Source organism: Ceratotherium simum, chromosome 18 (assembly GCF_057802395.1).
Source record: "Ceratotherium simum simum isolate JZ-2026a chromosome 18, ASM5780239v1, whole genome shotgun sequence".
Taxonomy (NCBI): domain Eukaryota; kingdom Metazoa; phylum Chordata; class Mammalia; order Perissodactyla; family Rhinocerotidae; genus Ceratotherium; species Ceratotherium simum.
Genome location: NC_141917.1, coordinates 56,812,591 through 56,831,755, shown reverse-complemented (window position 1 = coordinate 56,831,755; position 19,165 = coordinate 56,812,591). Strand labels below are relative to the sequence as shown.

The following is a 19,165-nucleotide window of genomic DNA, read 5'->3' as shown; positions in this document are numbered from 1 at the left end:
GGATGGTTGAGCGCCAGGGTGGGGGTGGGGGAGACGGGACTGTGGATTTGTGGGGGGGGGGTCTCCTGCGTGGCAGGGGAAAGAGCCAGTGGGAGAAGGGCCTCAAACTCTCCCAAATCTCACCCCACTCTGAGTAAAGTCCAGACTCCTCCTGGAATCCCAGGTCCCACCAGCTACCTCCACATCTTATCTTTCTCCTCCAGTCAGACACGCCCTCCTCTGGCTCTAGGTGCAATCCTGCCTCAGGGCCTTTGCACCTGCTGTTTCCTCTGCCTGGAGCACTGTTCCCTCAGCCCACCCCGTGTCTGGTTCTCTCATCCCCTTGAGGTCTCTGATCAACACCCACCTCCTTCCAGAGATTCCAGTTTTGCCCTGTCACCTCCTGTCACATCCCCATGAGAAGTGATCATGTTGACTTATTTATCCATTAGGCATCTGTGAGCTCTGAGAGGCAGGGATTGTGTCCCCAGCACCTAGACCTGTGGACACAGTCAGTGCCCTGTGATGGCATGACATGAATGAATGAGTGATTGGAGGGAGGGTGACTTTGGCCAGGGAGATTAGGGAGGACCTCTCTGAAGACGCGACATTTAAGCAGAAACCTGAGGGAGGAGGAGAAGGAGCTGGCCACAGGGAGAGGTAGGGGAACAACATGCCAGACAGAGCAGCACGTGCAAAGGTCCTGAGGCCGGAACTCACTAAAGAAGCTTGAAGGACAGCCCCTCTCCAGTTCTGGGAGGGAGGTAGGACAGGCAACATTTTCTCCTTTAACAGAAGGCAAACCAAGGTCCTGAGAGTCACGCTAGGAGTTCACCAGGGCTGAAAGTTCTAGGGGCCCTGAAGACCTTCTCCCACCCTCCTCTTTGGGTCTAGGATGGGCCACAAAGGCAAGGACTGTGCCCCTTGGGAAGGGCCCCAAGCAGAAGAAAATTGGGGACCTGGAGCATGGGCCTCGATTTCCACATCTGTGAAATGGGAGAAGAAAGAGGCAGAGTTGATCTGACTTTGAGCAGGTGGCTCAGTGCCTGGCTCAGGACACACTCTCCTCAAATGTCACCCTCTGCAATTATGTGGTCCTCACGAAGAGCCCATTTCAACCGGGGAAAGGACAAAGCCTCAGGGAGGTGAAGCAACTTGCTGAAGCTGTCGAAGTCCATCTCTGGGGGACACTGAAGATGGCATGGTGGACCTGGCCCAGGCCTCTGGGGATCACGGTGGAGGGGCCAGGGAGGGCTTCCTGGAGGAAGAGACACTGGGATGAGGCCCAAAGGGTGAGGATGAGGGGGAGAAGTAGTCCAGGTGGTGGGCACAGCATGTGCAAAGGCCCCGGGGCAGGGCCGTGCTTGGGGTGTGGAAAGCCATCGTGGGTGGAGTGTGCTCAGTACTGGGGAGAGGGAGGGATGGCCTGTGGCCCAAATTGAAGGGGAAGGTATGAATGTTCTCATGAACGGGTGGAGAAAGAACTAGAGGGAAATCAGATGAAATACTGAAGGCAGATGATCTATGGGTAAAGTTATAGCATAATTTTATTTTTTTCTGTATATATTTCCATTATTTCCAAATTCTCTACAGTGAACAAGTATTACTTGTAAGTAAAGGGGGAGGGAGAAAAAATTATAAATAAAAATCCCCTAAATCTCTGCCTTTTAAAAGTCTGGAAGGAAAGGTACCAAGTTCCCGACCCAGATGACCTTTAATTCCCCCTCTGTGGCATCTGCCCGTTAGCTGTGATGGTGACTGGAATTGTCGGTGGAATTATTGAGGGAGGAAGCCGGGAGCCGCTGCAAAGCCTGTGGCATGTATATATTTTCACACTCGGGGAGGGAGGCGCGGGGGGGGATACTGAGGCTTGCAGAGGCTGGAATCGAACCCGAGACTTGAGCACCGAGCCGCCTCATCTGCTCCCCGAGAGGCCGCCCCCGCCCCAGGAAGAGCTCGACCAAACCAGGCGCGGTGGGGCTGCCGCTGGCGCACGTCCAGCGCCCGGCTGTGGGCCTAGAGCGGGCAATAGAATTGCTCTGCGCCTCAGTTTCCCCATCCGCGAAATGGACACGGTACTAATTTTGTGTAATAAGGTTCATTTAACCCCAGAAAATGTTCAATGCCCCAACTTTCTAAGGTATTTCAGGGAGGTCACAGACACCACCCCTCAACCAAAGTTTACCCAAGGACTAGCATAGGCCATAGACGGGCAACTGAGGCCCATAACGGGCGATGATTGGCAAGAAGGGTCAGAGGCCTCCTTTCCCCTAGGGAGAGTCCGGGGCAGTCTCAGAATGAGGAAGGCAGAGACCTGCGGGGGCGGGGAGGGGTGTGCAGTGGTATTCTGTGCTTTTGTTGCTGTTCTACAAGAAAGAGAATGTGGGGGACCCCACAGGGGGTTCTGAGGCTAGAGAGAACAGGGAGCATGTGCACCTGGAAACCCCACCAAAGAAGAAACGACAACAACTTAAAGCCACAGGTGGTGCAGACAGTGACAGGCTACATCAGCCTTCAGAGACGTCCTGACAGTCCTCTCTGCCGCGCCCGCCCCCGCCCTAGGGAGCGGCTGGGTCTGGACGGAGCTTTGGTGCTGAAAATCCCCCCACTCAAGGCCCCGCTCTCTCGCAGCGAGCCGCCTGGCTGACGGTGGGAGGCGCCTGTGGGGCATCTCCTTGAGGCTGACTCCCCACCCCTGGGCAGGGCTACCCCCGAGGCAAGCAGCAGGCACAGGCCTGGCACATATCAGGCCCAATAAATACCTGACAGAGAATGAAAGGATGAAAGAATAAAGTGATGGATTGGCTCAAGAGCGAGCACTGGAGAAGGTGGGCAGAGGGCCTGGCAGACACCCCCTTTCCACACCAGGGGTGGAAGTCCAGGAGCGAGAGCCCAAGGGCTCTGGAAGAGGCTACCCCTAGCCCAGCCCCTTGGAGAGCTTTCTCAGCAGAGCTTTGGGGTCAGAGTGGACCCCAGCCAGGTGCCTCCAATTCGACCTTGAGATGTGCCTATAACTAAAAGTTTGGTTGTCACTCTCAGTGGGTGGGGAAGGCAAGGCAGGGGCCATCTGGGACCTCTTCCTGGAAAGTCCACCCACCCACCAGGAGCCATTAGGTGCCACATGGCTCAGCCATCACGTTGCCCTCACGTTCCACACAGGGCTTGCCCACGGACCCCTGGTTGTCCAGGAGCAGGGCCCCAGGGTCCAGGCTGGCCTCAGGGGACAGGGACTCAGTGTCAGGTGACTCCGAGGCCTCCTCCTCTACCTCTCCTGCCTCCTCCAGAGGCAGCTCAAACTGGAATCTGTTGGGGCCAGCTGGCTCGGGGCTGGCGGGGTCCACGGGGCTTCGGGGGACCTTGCTCTGGTACCACTCGCGGTTGTCCTCCAGTGTGTCCAGCAGGTCCTGGGCATCTGGGTGCACCAGGTCGGCCCACGTCTCCCATAGCGGGTGGGCAATGTAGTCAATGAAGCCCACCTGTGGGGAAGTGCGGGTGCGGGAGACGTGGCTATGCTGTGAGTCACCAGGGAACCTAGACCCAGTCCCGCCGCGGTTGTTCCCTCTGCCTGGAATGCCATTTCCTAACTCCTCCTCATCCTTCAAAACCCTCTGCAAACAACCTCTCCTCTAGGAAGCTTCCCCAGACCCTTTGGGGCTCACTCAACCCCTGGGTCTCTCCCTCCAGCCCAGTCCTGACTCCTCAGGGCTGGACGGATGTGTCCCCCCCGGCCCCCAGAATGGACATTTCCAAACCCCGAGAGGACAGATCCCTCTCCTGCAGCCCAGGGAGAAGGCAGCCCAGGCCTGACCCGGCGCAGCCCAGCGCAGACTGCACCCTTGGGCCGCACCCCGCCCCGGCCCAGCCGGCCACTCCTGTCCCGCCCCACCCCCTGCCCACCCGCTGGGCCGGCACTCTCGGACCTGGGACTTCTCGACCGAGGCCGTGTGCTTGTCGCACATGGGGCTGATGTCCAGGCCCGACTGGCGCTCGCGGTCGCCCTGCTGGAAGAACTCGGCCATGACGCGCTCCGTCCACCGGCGGTACAGGGGCAGCGGCTTGGTGGGGTTGCTGAGGTCGGCACAGTGCACCAGGTTCTGCAGGACCTGGGGAGACCGGGCTCGGGAGGGTGCAGGCCGGGCCACCCCTCGGCCTGGTGCCCCCCCGAGGCTGGCACAGCGGACACAGTCATCTTATGAGTGGGGAAACCGAGGCCCGGGAGCAGAAGGAATGGCTGAGGCACAGGCCTGTGACTCCCGGTGCCTCCGTTTCTTCAAGTTTGGCACACAGTCGGTGCCTCATAAATGCAGCTAAATGAGAGCCAGAGAAACCGAGGCCAGCCTGCCTGGCCGCACACCTGGATGCGGTCGGAGTAGTTGTCGAGCAGCAGGACCCCGAGGCTTGTCACCTTCTTGGTCTCCACCATGGTCTTGAGGTCGGCCAAGAGGCTCATGTGTTTGGACATGTCAGTGGCCAGCACCTGGGGGCAGGCGAGGGTGGGTGCCGGTGAGGACGGGGCCTGCCCCACCCCGCCCCACACTCCCTGCCCAGATGCCACACCCACGAGGTCGCTCAGCCTGCCCTCCAGCCCCAGTGTCCCCTGTGAAATGGGGGATGCAGTGAGACTTGGTGCAAACCCAGCTCCCAAGAGCGGCTGAGCCAACAGTTCCTTCCCCTCGGGGGCTGGGCTTGGCCATGCACCCACATTGGGGACAGGGCATGGGGAGGGAGGCTGAGCCTGGGGGCTGAGGGGAGATGTGCCTGCGGGCAGCGGTGAGCCTGTGCAAAGGCCCTGGGGCTGAAGCCCAGACCCTTGGCGGCCCCACCATCTGCCTGGGAACGGCAGCCAGACCCGAGCACCCCACCCAGGCCCCACTTTACAGACCAGGAGGCTCAGGCTCAGAGTGGGCACACGTCTGATTTGGACTGAACCCCCAGCCAGGCCAAGATCGCCCGCCACATCCATCGTCGTGGCCTCACCATATCGATGACCATCCTGCGCAGACTCAGCCGCTGTTTGGCACTGAGGTTCTGGAAGATGTCACAGTTCTCTGCCTGCAGCAGCTTGAAGCCCACGGCCAGGTGGTGGTTCTCCAGCACGGAGGCGTCATTGTACATGAGCGCCAGCTCTGAGTCTGTGTAGGAGGCGGATAGCCTCAAGACATGCCCGCCCAACCCACTACACCCAAAGGCAGGTTTTGTGGCTTCCTGGCAAACTCCTACTCATGCACTGAAGCCCCAGTGCAAATGCCCCCTCCTCCACAAAACCCTCTAGGACCCTGTCTCCCTCCCTGGCCCTGCCCTGACTCTGCAGGGCTGGGAGCATCTGTGCTCAGCTCTGCCTCCTTGAGACTAGGGGCTCCTTGGGGACTTGGCATGGCAGGAGACAGTGCATACTGAAGGCTGGTTGAATGAACGACTGAGTTCGTCTTCTTAGACTCTGGGATCCTCGAGTGAGAAGGCTCCACTCTCATCCTCAGCTCTTCAGGGATGGAATACGAGGTGCCCAATAATTGCTTGTTGACTGAGTTTCTCAGACTCCTCAAAGGACCCTGAACTTTAAAATCTTGGTAGGCCCAGATTAACTCTGCCACATGTTATTCTCTCATTTACTGAGCACCTACTGTGTACCTGAACCTGCTCTGAGCACCTAGGGAAGTGTTGTCTCAGCCATTTCACAAAGTGGGAAGCCAGGCTCAGGGCAGGAACGGGCGGCCGGAGATCACATGATTGACAGGTGGAGGCAGGGCCCCCTCGACTCACTGGTGTTAATGAGAAACTGGTTGGAGACCCCGGGATGGTCCACGTCATGGATGGCGCTCGCGAAGATGGCAGCCAGGACTTCCAGGTCTGTGAAAACGGCCTAAGCGGGCGGAGGGCATGAGAGATGGGGGGGGCTCTGCGCTCCCTGCATCCCCCCTAGCTGTCCAAGGTCGCAGGGCAGTACCTCAAGGGCGGGTGTGGCCAGCAGCACGTGTGTGGACTGGGCCACATCAGCGGCGTGGAGACTGTTGTGGTAGGCCACGTCGGCGTGGTAGTGGCCCTCCAGCGTCAGCAGGTAGGTGACAAGCATGTCCGCTGGGATCTGAAATGTCTTGAGCAGGTCCCGCTCCTGGGCCATCGCAGGCCCAGTCAGGGCCTTGACCTCTGGGCAGCAGTACACACTGCTCCCAGGCCTTCTCTCCTTCTGAACTCCTATCCATCCCTCAAATGCCCACTTTTCAAAGATGCCCTCCTCTGCTCTCCCTCTGAACTCCCTTGGGCTCTATCCTTCCTGTCTGGTCCATCCCTGATCCCACAGAGCTGGAGGTGTCTTTGTCCAGCTGTGTCCTCCAAGACTGGGTCTCTTCAGGGCCAGGCCCAGGGCTGAGGCTTGTTGAAAATGAACTTCTCAACCTAGTGAACTCCTATTCATCCTCCAATACCCTGCTCAAATTATCCCATTTAGGAGTGTCAGGGAGGATTTGAAGAATGAGTGTCCCCTGAGGTCTTGGGCTAGGAAGATGTGAAGGAAACCCCAGGGGTATTGGAAGCCAAGGCCAGGGGATGTACCTGAAAGATGCTGAATATAATGGCTGTGAGGGGCCGGTTTCCGCTTAGCTCTGCCACCTTGAACACATCAAGCCCCCACTTGTTGGTGTCTTCCAGTTCCTAAAACGTGAAGAACCAGAGCTTAACTCCAGTCCAGCCCCCCAAGACTCCGGACCCTCGACCCCCCGACCAGGCCCCAGGTCCTACATTGAGCCCCACCTGCCCAGTATTCAAATGGGCAAAGCGAGGCCCAAGACAGGGCCCCCAAACAGACCCAGGCGTCCAACCCGGGTCTCGGCAGTCCAGCTGGGGACCCACCTTGGCCAGCTGCCCCTCCTGGTCAGTCTGGACCCCAAAGCGTGGGATGGTGGCTGCAGAAAGGCTGGCACTATGGGGGAGCCCACGCAGGCCACTGATCTGGGACATGGGCCTCGGGGGCTCCGTGGGGGTCACCCTGGGCAACTCCACCTCAGTCTGCTGGTCTGTAGGTGGGGCAGAATAGGGCTCAGAGAGGCCGATTCACTGGCTGGGGTCATCCTGCCTGGCCTCAGGTCCCGGACCCTGCCAAGCCTCAGGATCAATCTACATATTTCCTTTTTACCCGGATCAAAGTAAGCTTGGAGTAGTTGTCTCCAAGTCCCTCTCTGGCCTGTAGCTACCCCTCTCCTCTGTTCATGGCTGATCTCAGTGACCCCTTCTGCTGGATATGGCCCTTCGGCAACTGAGTCTCAGTATTTACCCCCAAACAGCCAAATGTCCTTTCCATCTCCCTAGCTGGAGACCTAGCTGTCTGGTTCCCACCGTCTCCTCCTTGGCAAACTTCTACTCCTACTTCAAAACCCTAGCTTTAATGTCTCCCTCCTCCTGAAAGTTCCTCCTGTTCCTCCCTCTGGTCTAGCCCTGACCCATAGGGTTGGGAGTGTCCCTGTCTGGTTCTGTCTTCCTCAGATTGAGGTCTGGAATAGAAGTCTTCCTTAATCTTCTTTCTCCCTACCTCTATAATGCAGCCCAAGCAGTGAGCCCCCACAGCTCACCCAGGAAGGTTCGGGATATGTACTGGGACACCTGGTTCCCAGAGTGGCTGGTTTCCGACAAGTGGGTCAGCTCTCTGCACAGCATCCGCTTGAACTGCAGGGGAAGGCGAGGACAGTGACGTGGGGCCCTGCGGGCAGAGGCAAGTGCTCTCGGCGCTCTGGCCCTCCTCACCTTGTTGGAGGCCATCTCCCCCACCGAGTGCCGCGTCTGCAGTGTCTCCAGCTGATCCAGACACCAGTCCAGCTCATCCAGGGTTTCCAAAGCCAGCTTCTGCCCAGTGTCCTCTGGGGGCCGAGCTGGTCAGGGGCCTGCCCCACCCCCACTCAGGGATCCTGCATTCCTCATGCCTCCATCTCTGCATCTGGACCCTGGAGCCCTTCCCAGTAGGGCCACTGGGGACCCCAGGATCTGAGCTGATCTGTCCCCAAGTGGCTGTGTGACCATGGACAGGTCTCTGCCCCTCTCTGGGCCTCAGCCTCCCCATCTGTAATATGGGCTTGGCAGACTCCATCCTCGAGGGTGTTTTGGGAGGTTACAATTAGCACAGCCTAAGGACTCATGGGCCGGAGAGGTCACCATGGAGAAGAAGTTCACAGCTGTCCCGCAGGGGGTAAGGGGGTAGGAGCAGGCGCATTACCTGTAGGTGGGGGGTGCTGACTGCCAGACGGCGGGTTCCCGACGGATGTCTGCCTGCGGTACCGCCGGCTCAGAGCTGGCCTGCCTCGCGCATATGGCCCCGCCCCCATCTAGCCTGCCGCGTTGCAGCCGCACCCTTTTTGGCCGGGCCCCGCCCCGCCCCCACGCCCAGTTTGCGGCCCCGCCCCCTCCACCCGGCCCCGCGCTTCTCTTCCCCAGGCCCCGCCCCGGCGCCGGCACTCGTCGGCCCCGCCTCTCTCCGCCGGGCCCCGCCCCCGCCCCGCCCTCTGCGTACTTGGCGACTGAGCGGCCTTGCAGGTGGGCAAGGGCCGCAACGTTGTTTCGAACCGTACGGAGACTGGCGAGGACCTGTCGGGAAGGGGGTCGGCAGCGTTGGAAAGGAAGGGTCGGCTCCGCCTGCTTGGCTTACGGGAGGAGGGGGGAGGGAATGGGCACCTACCTGGGCAAAGGGCGTCACAATCATGTCTTCTCCGTGTCTGCGGGGAGACGGGACATCAGGAAGGGCGGCCAGGAGGATCCCTCCCGCGCCTTCCCTTCTTCCAGCTTTCACCCACACCATGCCCTCAGCTCAGCGCCTCCTCCCCTCATGACCTCCTCCTCGTCCCTGGGCTCGCCTCACCCGACCCTCCTCTGAAAGCCTCCACAGCTCCTCTGACCAATTGCTCACTTTATCGCATCTTACAAATGGGTAACCTGAATCCCAGGGGCAGCAGGGGTCTTAGTAGAGGCAGGGCGGAACTTATTGTATTTCCCTTTTTATTATGGCTACCAGGAAGCTCAAATCAAGGTGTTTGTTCAGTTGCTGCTAATTGTTAATGTTTCTGGATTGCCACCCAATCCCAGCCCAAAGTCAAGCACAGAGGATCACCAGATATCATTCTTGGCATGCTCGACTGAATATGTGAGCTGTATGGCAAACTCCTACTTAAACTTCAAAGCCCAGCACAAATGGCCACTTGAAGGAGGTGTGCTAAATGGAGGAATAATGGAAGGAGGAAGTGATAAAGAGGTGTCATCCCACCAGCCTCAGGCTCACAGGTCGCTAGCCAGGGAGGAGTTCCAGGACGTGGCCTTGGGCGAGAGTTCGTAGTCACTGTCTGAGCGGTACAGGAAGGATTCCCGCCTCTGGCTGTGCTGGGCTGGGACCTGGACGACCCGGCCAAGGCCAGGCCCGGCCTGAGGGTCCAGGGCGCTTCTTCCGCACGAGAGCCCATTTTCCAGGTCAAAGCTGAAGGCAGAGGAGGCGTGGTCAGAGCCGAGGGTGGTGGCCGGCACCTAATCTGTCACGTCCTCCTTGGGGAGGGCGTGGGGGGCTGGGCAGCAGTAGCCTACAGTTTGTCCACCTGCCCCGCAGTCACACCCCTACTCGGGGACCCCGTGCCCCTCACGTCTCTGTCTCCGCTTCTGGGACTAATCCGGACTCCAGGACGTGAGTTTCAGACCTGTCCCCAAGTGGCTATGTGACCATGGGCAGGTCTCAGCCCTGCTCTGGACACCAACCACGCTGTCTCTGACATGGGCGTGGTACACTCCTTCCCCGAGGGCGCTTTTAGGTGTTAGCCCAGCCCCTGAGGACGCGACTGCGCTCCCATGTACAAGGGAGGGAACGGGTCCAGGTTGCATGGTAAGATCACGGGGACTGGAAACGACTTCCTGGGCCCTCCTCTCTGGAGGGGGCCTGGGTCCCGCCTCGGTCGGGTACACGCCAGGGTTCCTTTCACCCGGGGAGGCCCCGCCCCCAGCCAGCTTCGGCCACGGCCTGGATCATCTGGCCCCACCCTCAGCTCACCGGGCTCCGCCCCAACCTTGTAGACCACGCCCCCCACTCGCCCGGCCCCGCCCTCAGTTGCCCACTCCCTTGCTTCATTTTCGGCCTGACGGCTCTGCCTGTTGTCTTCCGCCTCCGAGCCTTGCACAGGCTGTGCCCTCTGCCCGGAGCATCGTCATCCACACAACGCCCCCGTTCCGGGCAATCCCCAATCCCCGCTCTCAGCCCTGTCTCTCCCTCCGGCCACCCTGACTGGGAAAGGGGCATCTACACCCCTCCTCTCGGAGTCAGAGGTCAGAGAAATAGTGGGAGGGGGCGTGGGGCAAGAACAGAGGGGCAGGAGGGGGAGTTAGCAACAGGGAGGGGGGCTGCCTGTCGGTCACGGGCTTTTGAGAAAAAGGCAGGCAGGAGAGGCGGAGACAGGGAGACATTGGGGGCCGCCCAGGACTCGGGGCTCCTGGCCAAGCGCCAGTGTCCACCTGGTCCCGCGCCAGGTCACCCCATCCCAGTCCACGGGCCGGGATCGGCGCCTGCCGGAAGACTCCGAGCAGGGCATTCGGCCCAGACCGGGCTGGGGGTGGGGGATTCGGCAGGATTCGGTCCGGCTGGGTCAGGTACGGCCGGGTTTGACTAAGTTCGGTCCGATCACACAGGGTTGGGCCTGGTCCAGAAGAGTTCGTTCGGGTGAGTTTGGTATGGTTCGGCTACGTCCGATCGCGCTCGGACAGGTTCGGATGTATTCGGGTGTGTTCGGCTATGTCCGTCTGCGCTAGGTTTTTCAAGAAAGTCCGGCTGGCGCTCGGGCCGAGTCGAGCATATTCGGCTTACTCCGGCCTCACTCGGGTGCATTCGGGCGTGTTCGGCTATGTTCGGGTTCGGCGGCTCCAGAAGCTCCCTGCCACCCTTGCGTCCCAGCTCCCGCTTCGTGACGTCACCCCAAGGGGCGGAGCTTCTTAACCCTTCCCTGCCCGGGTGTGGGCGCGGTGGCTGACAGAGAGAGGCTCTTAGGGGCGCGCTAGCGGCAGCGATACCCCAAACCTGCCCTCCGAGGGGGAGGCCCGGGGGTGGCGACCCCCAACCCTCCCTCGCCTCTCGCCAGAGGTTCTGGGAGGCACACCTGTGGATAAACAGGAAAACTGAGGCCGGGAGAGGCCACAGGGTGCTGGGTTCGAATCCAAGGATCGAGTGCAGAGGATTCAGGGCTGGGCTGGGGTTTTCTCGCCGCGGGGGAAGCTGTTTTTCTTCTTGCTCTGAACTTAGCCGGGAGCGGCGGGGTCAGGCCGCGGTTCCATGACGCGGGCGGCGCGGGGCGAGGTCGCCCGGACTGTGGAACCGCCCGTCTGTCCATAGGTTGAGGCACGCGGGCCTTGGAGGGACCCGCCCTCCTCCTGGGCTCCCTCAGGGACCACGTTCACGACTGCTCTCCCCCTCCCTACACCCCGCCAGCTGTCACTGGCCCTGTGACCTTGGAGAAGGGAACCTCCAGTCTGAGCTGCCAGGTGCCAAATCATCAAGCGGGTGCGAATGCGGCACGAACCAAGCGCGCCCCGCCTCCGACCCCAGCCTCGCCCGCGCGGCACGAGGTCCCCGCCTCCTGAAGGGCCGGGATTCGAGCCCACAGCGCTGGCCTGAGTCCCTGGAGGACGCAACCGAGTGGGGCCGCGCAGAGCCGGGGCGCGGTCAGCGCGGGTCCACTCTCAGCCCGGCACACGCAACTCGCCCTTTACACTGCGAACACCCTGCCCCGAAGGACCTATCAACGCAGGTCTCCCTCCGTGGACACGAGGCCTCAGCGTGAGGCCCCGCGCCGTCTCGTTGCGGGCGCCCGGACAGATGCAGGGAGAGACCAGGGGAAGGAGAGAGCCTCCCGCCTCCCCTCTCCGCCGGGACGCTCGGCCCGCCTGACCTGGCCGGCCGGGGTCAGGAGGAGACGTGAGCCTCAGCCTGTCCCGGAGAGGGACAGACGGCTGGTCCCCCGGGCACGTGTCCAGGCAGCGGACGGAGGGAGACAGATAGATGGAGAAAGAGAGAGACAGAGTCACCAACTCCGAGAGACAGAGATGGGGCAGGGGGAGAGAGATACAGAGTGAGTGAGGGAGAAGCAGAGCGCCCATGCCGTGACCCCGGCCCGGCCCGCTGTCCCCGATTCTGCCCTTCCCACCTCCAGCCCGGCGGTCCCGGGGCCCCCCGCCAGGCCCTCCGTCTCGCCTCACCACAGCGGATGGGCCACGGTGAAGCGCCGCTGCAGGCGGATGCTCTGGTTCACCAGGAGCTTCCTGAAGAGCCCGGGGGAGCCGCGCGGGGAGCCCCGGGGGGAGCTGGGCCCAGGGGCTGGGGCGGGCGCCGGGGGCCCCTGCATCGCCAAGACCGGATGGAGGCTGGACCGAGCGCGGGCTGCGCGGGACCTTTTCTGGACAGCCGCGGGGGCGGGGCCCGGCGGGGAGGGGGCAGAAGGCGCAGCCGCCCCGCCCAGCGGCTGGACCGCTCCGGGACGCCCCCAGCGGGACAAAAGGGGAAACCGAGGCACGGAGCTGGACGCGACTCTCTGCTCCCTCTCTTTGGGGGCGGCCCCATGGGGCCCAGAACCCGGATCTTAACACACTTCCCTCTGCCAACATGCCCTGCATTAGGGCAGCTTGCTGGGCTGTTAACTTGGCTGAAGAGGGAGATGCGGAAGTCAGAAAGGGAAGTGCCCTCTACGATGAGGGTGTCACCGAGCTCGGAGTGTGCCCGGAGAGCCTGCCCGGATCCCACACAGTGTTTCCAGTCTCCCTCTGCCCATTTTCTAGATGGAGAAACTGAGGCCTGGAGCCACGAATGGGCTGCCCAGAAACTACACATCCTTCATCCTTTGCCAGGTGGGGAAACTGAGGCCTGGAGAGAGGCGGGAACAGGCAAAGGCTTCATTGCAGGGCAGCGGGGCTCGAACCCAGCTCCCCTCTCCCAATCCCCCTGCTCAAGTCCCCGCATGGCCCCACTGGCTCTGACACTCCCCAGGCCCCATTTCTGGATCCTTTCCCCTCTCCTGCTGTCTCCATCAGACAAACATCCGCACTCCACTCCTGCCAGGCTTCCCGCTCTGTGGAGCGTCAGCTGCCTCCCCCTGCCCCAGTTAGGGCCCTGCAGGGCCACCTCTGGTGTCTGCGGGGTTTCAGGGGTCTGTACCAAGTGCTCTACCCTCGGAATGCTGGGGTCAGGGCGGCCCTGCCCCGTTCTACTGAAAAGGAAGCCAAGTCTCAGAGCGTGTCAACCCAGAACACCCAGTCACAGGAGGAGGCAACAAGGCCCAGGGAGGCTGCTTGTGCCCTTGCTGGGAGAGGACATCCCCCTGCCTGGGCCTTGCTCGGGGGACTGCACAAGTTCTGGGGTCCCCAGACAAATGACACTCACATTTCTGGCACTCCTGGGGGAACATACAGTTCCAGGCCGTCAGGCTTCAATGGGGGAGCCTTAGTGGGGGAGGAGACCCTGCCTCTCTCTTGGCCTCCTGACCACACGATTGTCTCCACTGTACAGATGAGAAAATGGGGCACAGAGAGGGGTCCCAGAAGGATGGAGAGGCTCAGGGATCTTGCTGGGAACCCCCTCCTGCCCCCGTGGCCCTGCAACCGGACGCCTGGTGGGAACCAGACTCGCTGTCCCTAAGACGAAAATACCATCTGTAGCTGCTGTGGCTGGACCTAATTATAGCCAGTCCCCAGGGCATAGAGGCCGCCAGGCGCGGCCTGGCAGAGACGCTGGGGCCGGGGTCCCAGGAGCCTGGACGCTACCACAGTCGCGTGGGAGGGGCTTGTAACGGTCTCACGTCCCCGAGGAGGAACTGAGGCACAGAGATTCAGGAAGTGAAGGCCCAGACATGAAGTGGAAGGTTAAGACTAAACACATCGACACAAACTGAGCGCTTCTGACTCGCAGAGCACTGAGCCAAGGCAGCATGGAAAAGTCATTTGATTTTCGGAGCAACTTTATAAAGCCGAGACTACTACACTCATTTCGCGGATGGGAAAACTGAGGCACAGAGAAGTGTGTTCTTTTGCCCAAGGTCACAGAGCCACAAGTGGTAGTGCCAGGGTCACTCAACCTCAGCCACGGCCTCCCCAGCCTGTGCTCCCCTACCTAGTGCTTAACTGGCGCTCTCCCTCTGCAGTCCCAGAGGCTACTCTGCCATTGATGTTTCATTAATAGATTCAACTTTAAATATTTTATTAACAGTTCTAACAGTAAAGTGTTACTAATAGCTTTCTGGATGGAGAAACTGAGCCACAGAGCTGAGACTCAGCATTTGAAGCCTGGCCTGCCCGACCCCGGGAGGCCCCACACCCCACCGGGTGAGGGGGTGAGGTGGAAGGGGGGGTGGACACGAGGCCTCCATCCTGACTTTGTCCCTGCACACTGTGTGACCTGAGGAGGTGCCCAGGAATCTCTAGTGCCCTTAGCACATCACTGCCTCGATTTCCCTCCTTTGAGTATCCCCTCCCCAGGAAGGCACTTTTCTCCTCTGCCACTAGGTGGCCCCAGCAAGACAGGAGGTCGGTGCTGTTATGCCCATTTTACAGATGGGTAAACAGAGGTCTGGAGAGAACTTGCCCAAGTCCCTGTGGAGAGTCTAGACAGAGAGAGGAGGGTGGGGCTGAGTCATGTGTGTAGATGCTCACAGGGGTCAGATGTTACCTTCCTCTGCTCCACACCCTCCCGTGGCTCCCCATTGCCCTCACATCTGAATCCACACCTCCCCAGAGATCCCGTGTGGCCTGACCCCTACCAACCTCCCCCCCACCTCTTCTTGGCTCACTCTGCTCCAGCCTCATGCCCCCTCCTTGCTGTTACTTGAAGGCTCATCCCAGGTAATGCCCTTCCCCTGCTGACTCTTCATCTTTTAGGTCACAGCTGGAGCATCACCCCCTCCAGGAAGCCCTCCCTGACCAGCCAGGTAAATGTTTTCAGAGCACTCTCCTCTCACTGGTACAATTTCACATTTACTGTCAGAATTATTTGATCTGCATCTGCCTTGCTCACCAGCCCCTTAAGGGCAAGACCTTGCTCCCAGCTGTGCCCTTAGTGCCTGGCACTCAGTAGGTGGTCAATAAATGCTGTTGAGATGAATAGAGAACCTCCGCTGCCACCTTCCAGCCACACTGATCTGTGTTCAGCTCCTCGTACACCTGATCCCCTTGAGTCTGAAGCTTTGCACATTCTGTTCCTTCTGCTTGGCATACCCTTCCCTGCACTTCCCCTGGCTAACTTCTCTTCATCCTTCAGGTTCATCCTTAGATGCTACCTCTTCTAAGCAGTGTTTTCTCACCCGCTACCCCTCCCTGCTGGGTCAGAAGCCTCCTCTGGGCTCCCACAGTGCCCTGATCTCTCCCCACACAACACTCTGTGCTGTGTCCACCTGGGATAAGTGTCTCCGCCATCAGCCTGTGAGCACCTGCTTGCCCATGGCTGTGTCCCCGGTACGGGGTCTGGCACACAGTGGGTGCTTAATACATGCTTGCTGAACAAGATGCTAGGACCCTCCCAGACCCATGTGATCTGCCCGGGGTGGTGGGGAGGAGAGCCGTGGCTGGGGGCTGTGCTCCAGCACAAGCTTGTGACAAAGTGCCACAAGTACAGATCGGTTTGCATCTCACTGTTGACTCTGGGGCTCAGGGAAGCACTGCAGCTTGCCCGAAGCACACGGCAGGCAGGTCGGCCTTGAACCCAGCTTCCCTGAGGGCTGACCCCTTCCCCTGTGTCAGCATATATGGACAGCACACGCGCACACACACCTGTGCTCACAGGAACTCAATCCATCACTCCTGCCTTCCAGAGCCACGTGGGGTCTCCCCCCAGATGGGCCCAAACCAAGTCTCTGTTCTTTCTTGACGATGGAAAATCATGAGTCACCAGGAGAGGGAGCAGGAGGAGCTGAGGGCTGGGGGGTCAAGGAGCCTGCTGGGTCACCTGGGAACAGCTCCAACCCCTCCGGGCCGTGGGCCCATATGCCCCAGACACCTCCCAGGGCTGGAGGGCCAGGCTGGAGGCATTAGGCCAGGCTTGTTGATCAAGTAAGAAGCCAGTGGCCGCAGGAGGTCCTTGGACTAAGGTGGGAGAAAATCGAGATCCAGAGAGGAAAGCGACTCACAGAGGTTGTCCAGCCTGGCTTCACACCCAGGACTCTAGGTCTGGATGCTGTGGCTCCTCCTCCCATCCAAGGAGGGCCTGGGGCTCCTGGCCCGGCTCCTCCTGGCCCACTTTTGGAGACTGCCACCTCAGGCCCCTGTTTCTCTGTCTCATCACCCACCCACCCCCCACCCCCGCCGTTTATGCGAAACAAGATAAGCAGCTCCTCCCCTCTTCCCCACCCCACCCTTTCTCATGTGGAAGGAACACCCTATGCTCTGGCTCCCCAGAGGCTTCCCCTCCTCTGGCAGGGGCAGGGGGCAGGGCAGGGCGGTGGTGGTGTAAAGGCAGGACAGGCTGTAAAGGAGGCTCCTCCCCCAGCGCTGGGGACAGCCCTCCCTGGCCCTCTCATACACCCACCCCATGGTCCCCTCAGACGCTTGCCGTGGCCACAAACCCCACAAACACCTGAGGATACTCCAAGGGCTGGAAGACCCTCGGACACTCAACTGGGTCACAGCAAGGACAGTCATGCCCCGCCACACACCCACGGGCACCACAAGGAGAAACTCACAGGCAGGTATACAACTGGTGTACACACACCCAAACACATCCGGTCACTCACAGAGACACAGCCGGCTGTGGACACTCACACAACAGGTCAGAGCACACTGGGTTGCAACTACTGACTCACACACACACTCGGACGCAACCACACCTGTGCACACCCGGTCACACAGACCCATAAGCAGTCACGACACCCCCACCCTCCAGCTCCACCCCACGGAAAAACAGCTTCTTCCTCCAAAGCGCCAGCCTCGGCCAAACAGCAGGTACCCCCGCCCCCTGGAGAAGCAAGGACCTTCCCCCACTCCCGCCAGGCCCCGCGCGCCCCTCCCCCACGACGCGGGTGGGCCCTACCCCCGCCCACCTACCGCCCAGGGAAGGAGGTAGGCCAGGAGCGCTGCGTCTTCTCTAGCCCGGGCCGCGGGCTCCGGTCCGGCTCGCGGCCCGTGGACTTGTCCGGGTCTGAGTGGAAGCGCTGCTGGATGCGGATGGGGCGCCGGGGTTGCCGCCACAGGTGCTCCGGGGGTCTGGCTATGCCTTGGCGGCTGCGAGCGCGGCTCAGCTCGCTGCATGCCCCCGCTCTTTCTTGGACCCCCGGGGTCTCCATGCGCCTGAAGAGGGGAGCAGGGAGAGCAGAGGCGGGAGCCGTCCCCGGGAGCAAGGAGTGTCTGCACCCGGGTCGGGCAAGGGCCGCGGGTGGAGGCGACAGCGAGGAGCTGTCCGCGCCCGAGGTGCTGAGGCAGGAGAGGGTAGAAACGGGCTCAAGGTGGGGCTTTCACCGAGGAGCTGTCCGCGCCCGAGGTGCTGAAGGAGAGCAGGGGACGAAGAACTTGGAGGTGGGGGTTGGAGAAAGGCTCTGGGGAGACCCCCAGCGCCGAGAATGATCTGCCGTCCTGTCTAGTGCTGAACGAAAGAGGATCAAGACATGGGCTGGGGTGGAGAAGATAGAAATTGTCCTCCCAGTTGCTGCCGAATGGAGAGCAGGGAGACGGGCTCAGGGAGACCCCCAGCGCCAAGGCGCTGTCTTCTCCTAGTGCTGAAAGGGAAGAAGGTAGTAGATCCAAGGGCTCCGGGTGGATGAGACAGCGAGGAGCTGTTCGCGACCTGGCAGTGCTGAAGGCAGAGCAAGGAGACGGGGCCGAAGGACCACCAGACCAGGGAGCCGTCTGCCCAGGGGGTGCTGAGAGCTGAGCAGCGGCGGGTCCCCAACCTTCCCCAGTGACTGTAGCAAGGAGTCTGGAAGCAGAGCCAAGGGCTCTGGTCTTCAGAGGTAGGCATGGATGGCGGTCTCTCCTCCAACCTCAGGAAGGTAGGCTTAGCAGTTCAGCCCCAGATGGGGTCTCTCTGGAGTCCTAAAACCCCCACCCACGCATGGCAGGGATCCAGGAAGGACAGAGAAATGGGGAGGGCTGTGGCAGGGCTCTCCCATGCCTGGGGTGGGCACACAGAAGCTGCCTCTGGTCGGGGCTGCCAAAACTGGGGGTGGGTAGAGAGGGGCACTCTTTTATAGCCACGCCAACGCCTAGACCCTCCGCGGAAATGGTGGGTTATCATTCACCCCATGACGTCCTGGGCCCCACCTCACAGCCACGACTTCTGCCCTCAAATCCCAGGCCTGCCCCTCCCTTACTCAGTTCTAGAAACTCAAGGCCCTGCCCACCAGGCATCCTAATCTCAAGGGTCATTTCCTGGAAAGTGGCAAAGGGAGGGTGCAAACATTTTCTATCATGGTTAACAGCAGTAGACATAGACAAGAGCAGGGCTGGGCGGGTGGGTGTGGGCTCCAGGCTGGGGCAGGGAGGCATTTGGGGCCACTTGGTGCAGCAGATTTGGGGGCGGCAGAAGCTCTGATCTTTTCAGAGGGCTCAGAAGGATATTTATCATGGAGACTGTCTACCTTCTACCCAAGTCGTGTCCCCAGGCTGGAGAAATGGACAATGTTTGGGCCAGGGAGTCAGACAGACTGAGCTCGAGCCCCACTACTGCCACGTCTTGCTGGATGATGCAAAACAAATGACTCCTCTCTGTCCTTTACTCTGATGGCTCAGTCCCTGCCCTCCCTCTCAGCCCCCTGCGCTCCAAAACTGACAGTTGAAGACAAGCTGAAGAGAGTTGAAGACAGTTGGCCCAGTGGTGGGGGATGTGGGTTCTGCCACTGGCCGGCTGTCATTTCCCCTCCGCAAGCCTGCTTTCTATTCTTGAAAGTGGGGATAATGATGGTGTCCTCACCTCTTGGCATCATTGCAAGGATGAAAAGGGATGTCACATGTGAAGGGTCAAAGACCAGGAGCTGTCCACACCAGTCCTCCCTCTCTCTTACCCCCTGCTGGTGTCCACCAATGCCTGGTGTGTCTACTTCACAAATAACTTCTGAATCTGCTTACTTCTCCCTGGCCCATGGCTCCTCCCCAGAACTGCCCAAGCCTCCTCACTGGCTCCTGCTGCTTCCACCCCTGCCCGTGACAGTTCTCCCCACAGCAGCCAAAGGGAATTTTTTTAAATGCCAATCTGATCAACTCACTCTCTTGG

At 60.5% G+C, this 19,165-nt stretch overlaps 1 protein-coding gene across 7 annotated transcripts; it reads right to left on the bottom strand.

Annotated features, from left to right (window-relative positions):
* Window positions 1–1,508: 1,508 nt before the first annotated feature.
* On the bottom strand, window positions 1,509–17,265 carry PDE4C (phosphodiesterase 4C). 7 transcript variants are annotated; one of them, XM_087443521.1, is made up of 15 exons: window positions 17,005–17,265; window positions 9,236–9,427; window positions 8,639–8,675; window positions 8,474–8,547; window positions 8,180–8,232; window positions 7,714–7,826; window positions 7,542–7,635; window positions 6,826–6,989; window positions 6,529–6,627; window positions 5,924–6,088; window positions 5,740–5,839; window positions 4,957–5,111; window positions 4,334–4,456; window positions 3,900–4,082; window positions 1,509–3,455 (listed from the first exon to the last, which is right to left on the bottom strand). In XM_087443521.1, the coding sequence occupies exons 1-15, from the start codon at window positions 17,241–17,243 to the stop codon at window positions 3,090–3,092; spliced, it is 2,157 nt and encodes a 718-aa protein (XP_087299647.1). In that variant the 5' UTR covers window positions 17,244–17,265; the 3' UTR covers window positions 1,509–3,089. The 7 variants fall into 7 exon arrangements, with proteins under 7 accessions (XP_087299647.1, XP_014637224.1, XP_087299641.1 ...); XM_014781738.2 differs by lacking the exon at window positions 17,005–17,265 and adding an exon at window positions 12,181–12,341; XM_087443515.1 differs by lacking the exon at window positions 17,005–17,265 and adding an exon at window positions 12,181–12,354 and having other exon boundaries at window positions 7,542–7,826.
* Between the last annotated feature and the right edge of the window lie 1,900 nt (window positions 17,266–19,165).

What these genes read in the sequence shown, in the direction of transcription:
- PDE4C (XM_087443521.1), bottom strand. Translation starts at nt 17,243, where the DNA reads ATGGAGACCCCGGGGGTCCAAGAAAGAGCGGGGGCATGCAGCGAGCTG. An exon ending in TCCTCCCTGGCTAGCGACCT is followed by an intron (nt 8,676 to 9,235) that starts GTGAGCCTGAGG and finishes GTCTCCCCGCAG; the next exon opens with ACACGGAGAAGACATGATTG. An exon ending in CATATCCCGAACCTTCCTGG is followed by an intron (nt 6,990 to 7,541) that starts GTGAGCTGTGGG and finishes CCCCACCTACAG; the next exon opens with ACCAGCAGACTGAGGTGGAG.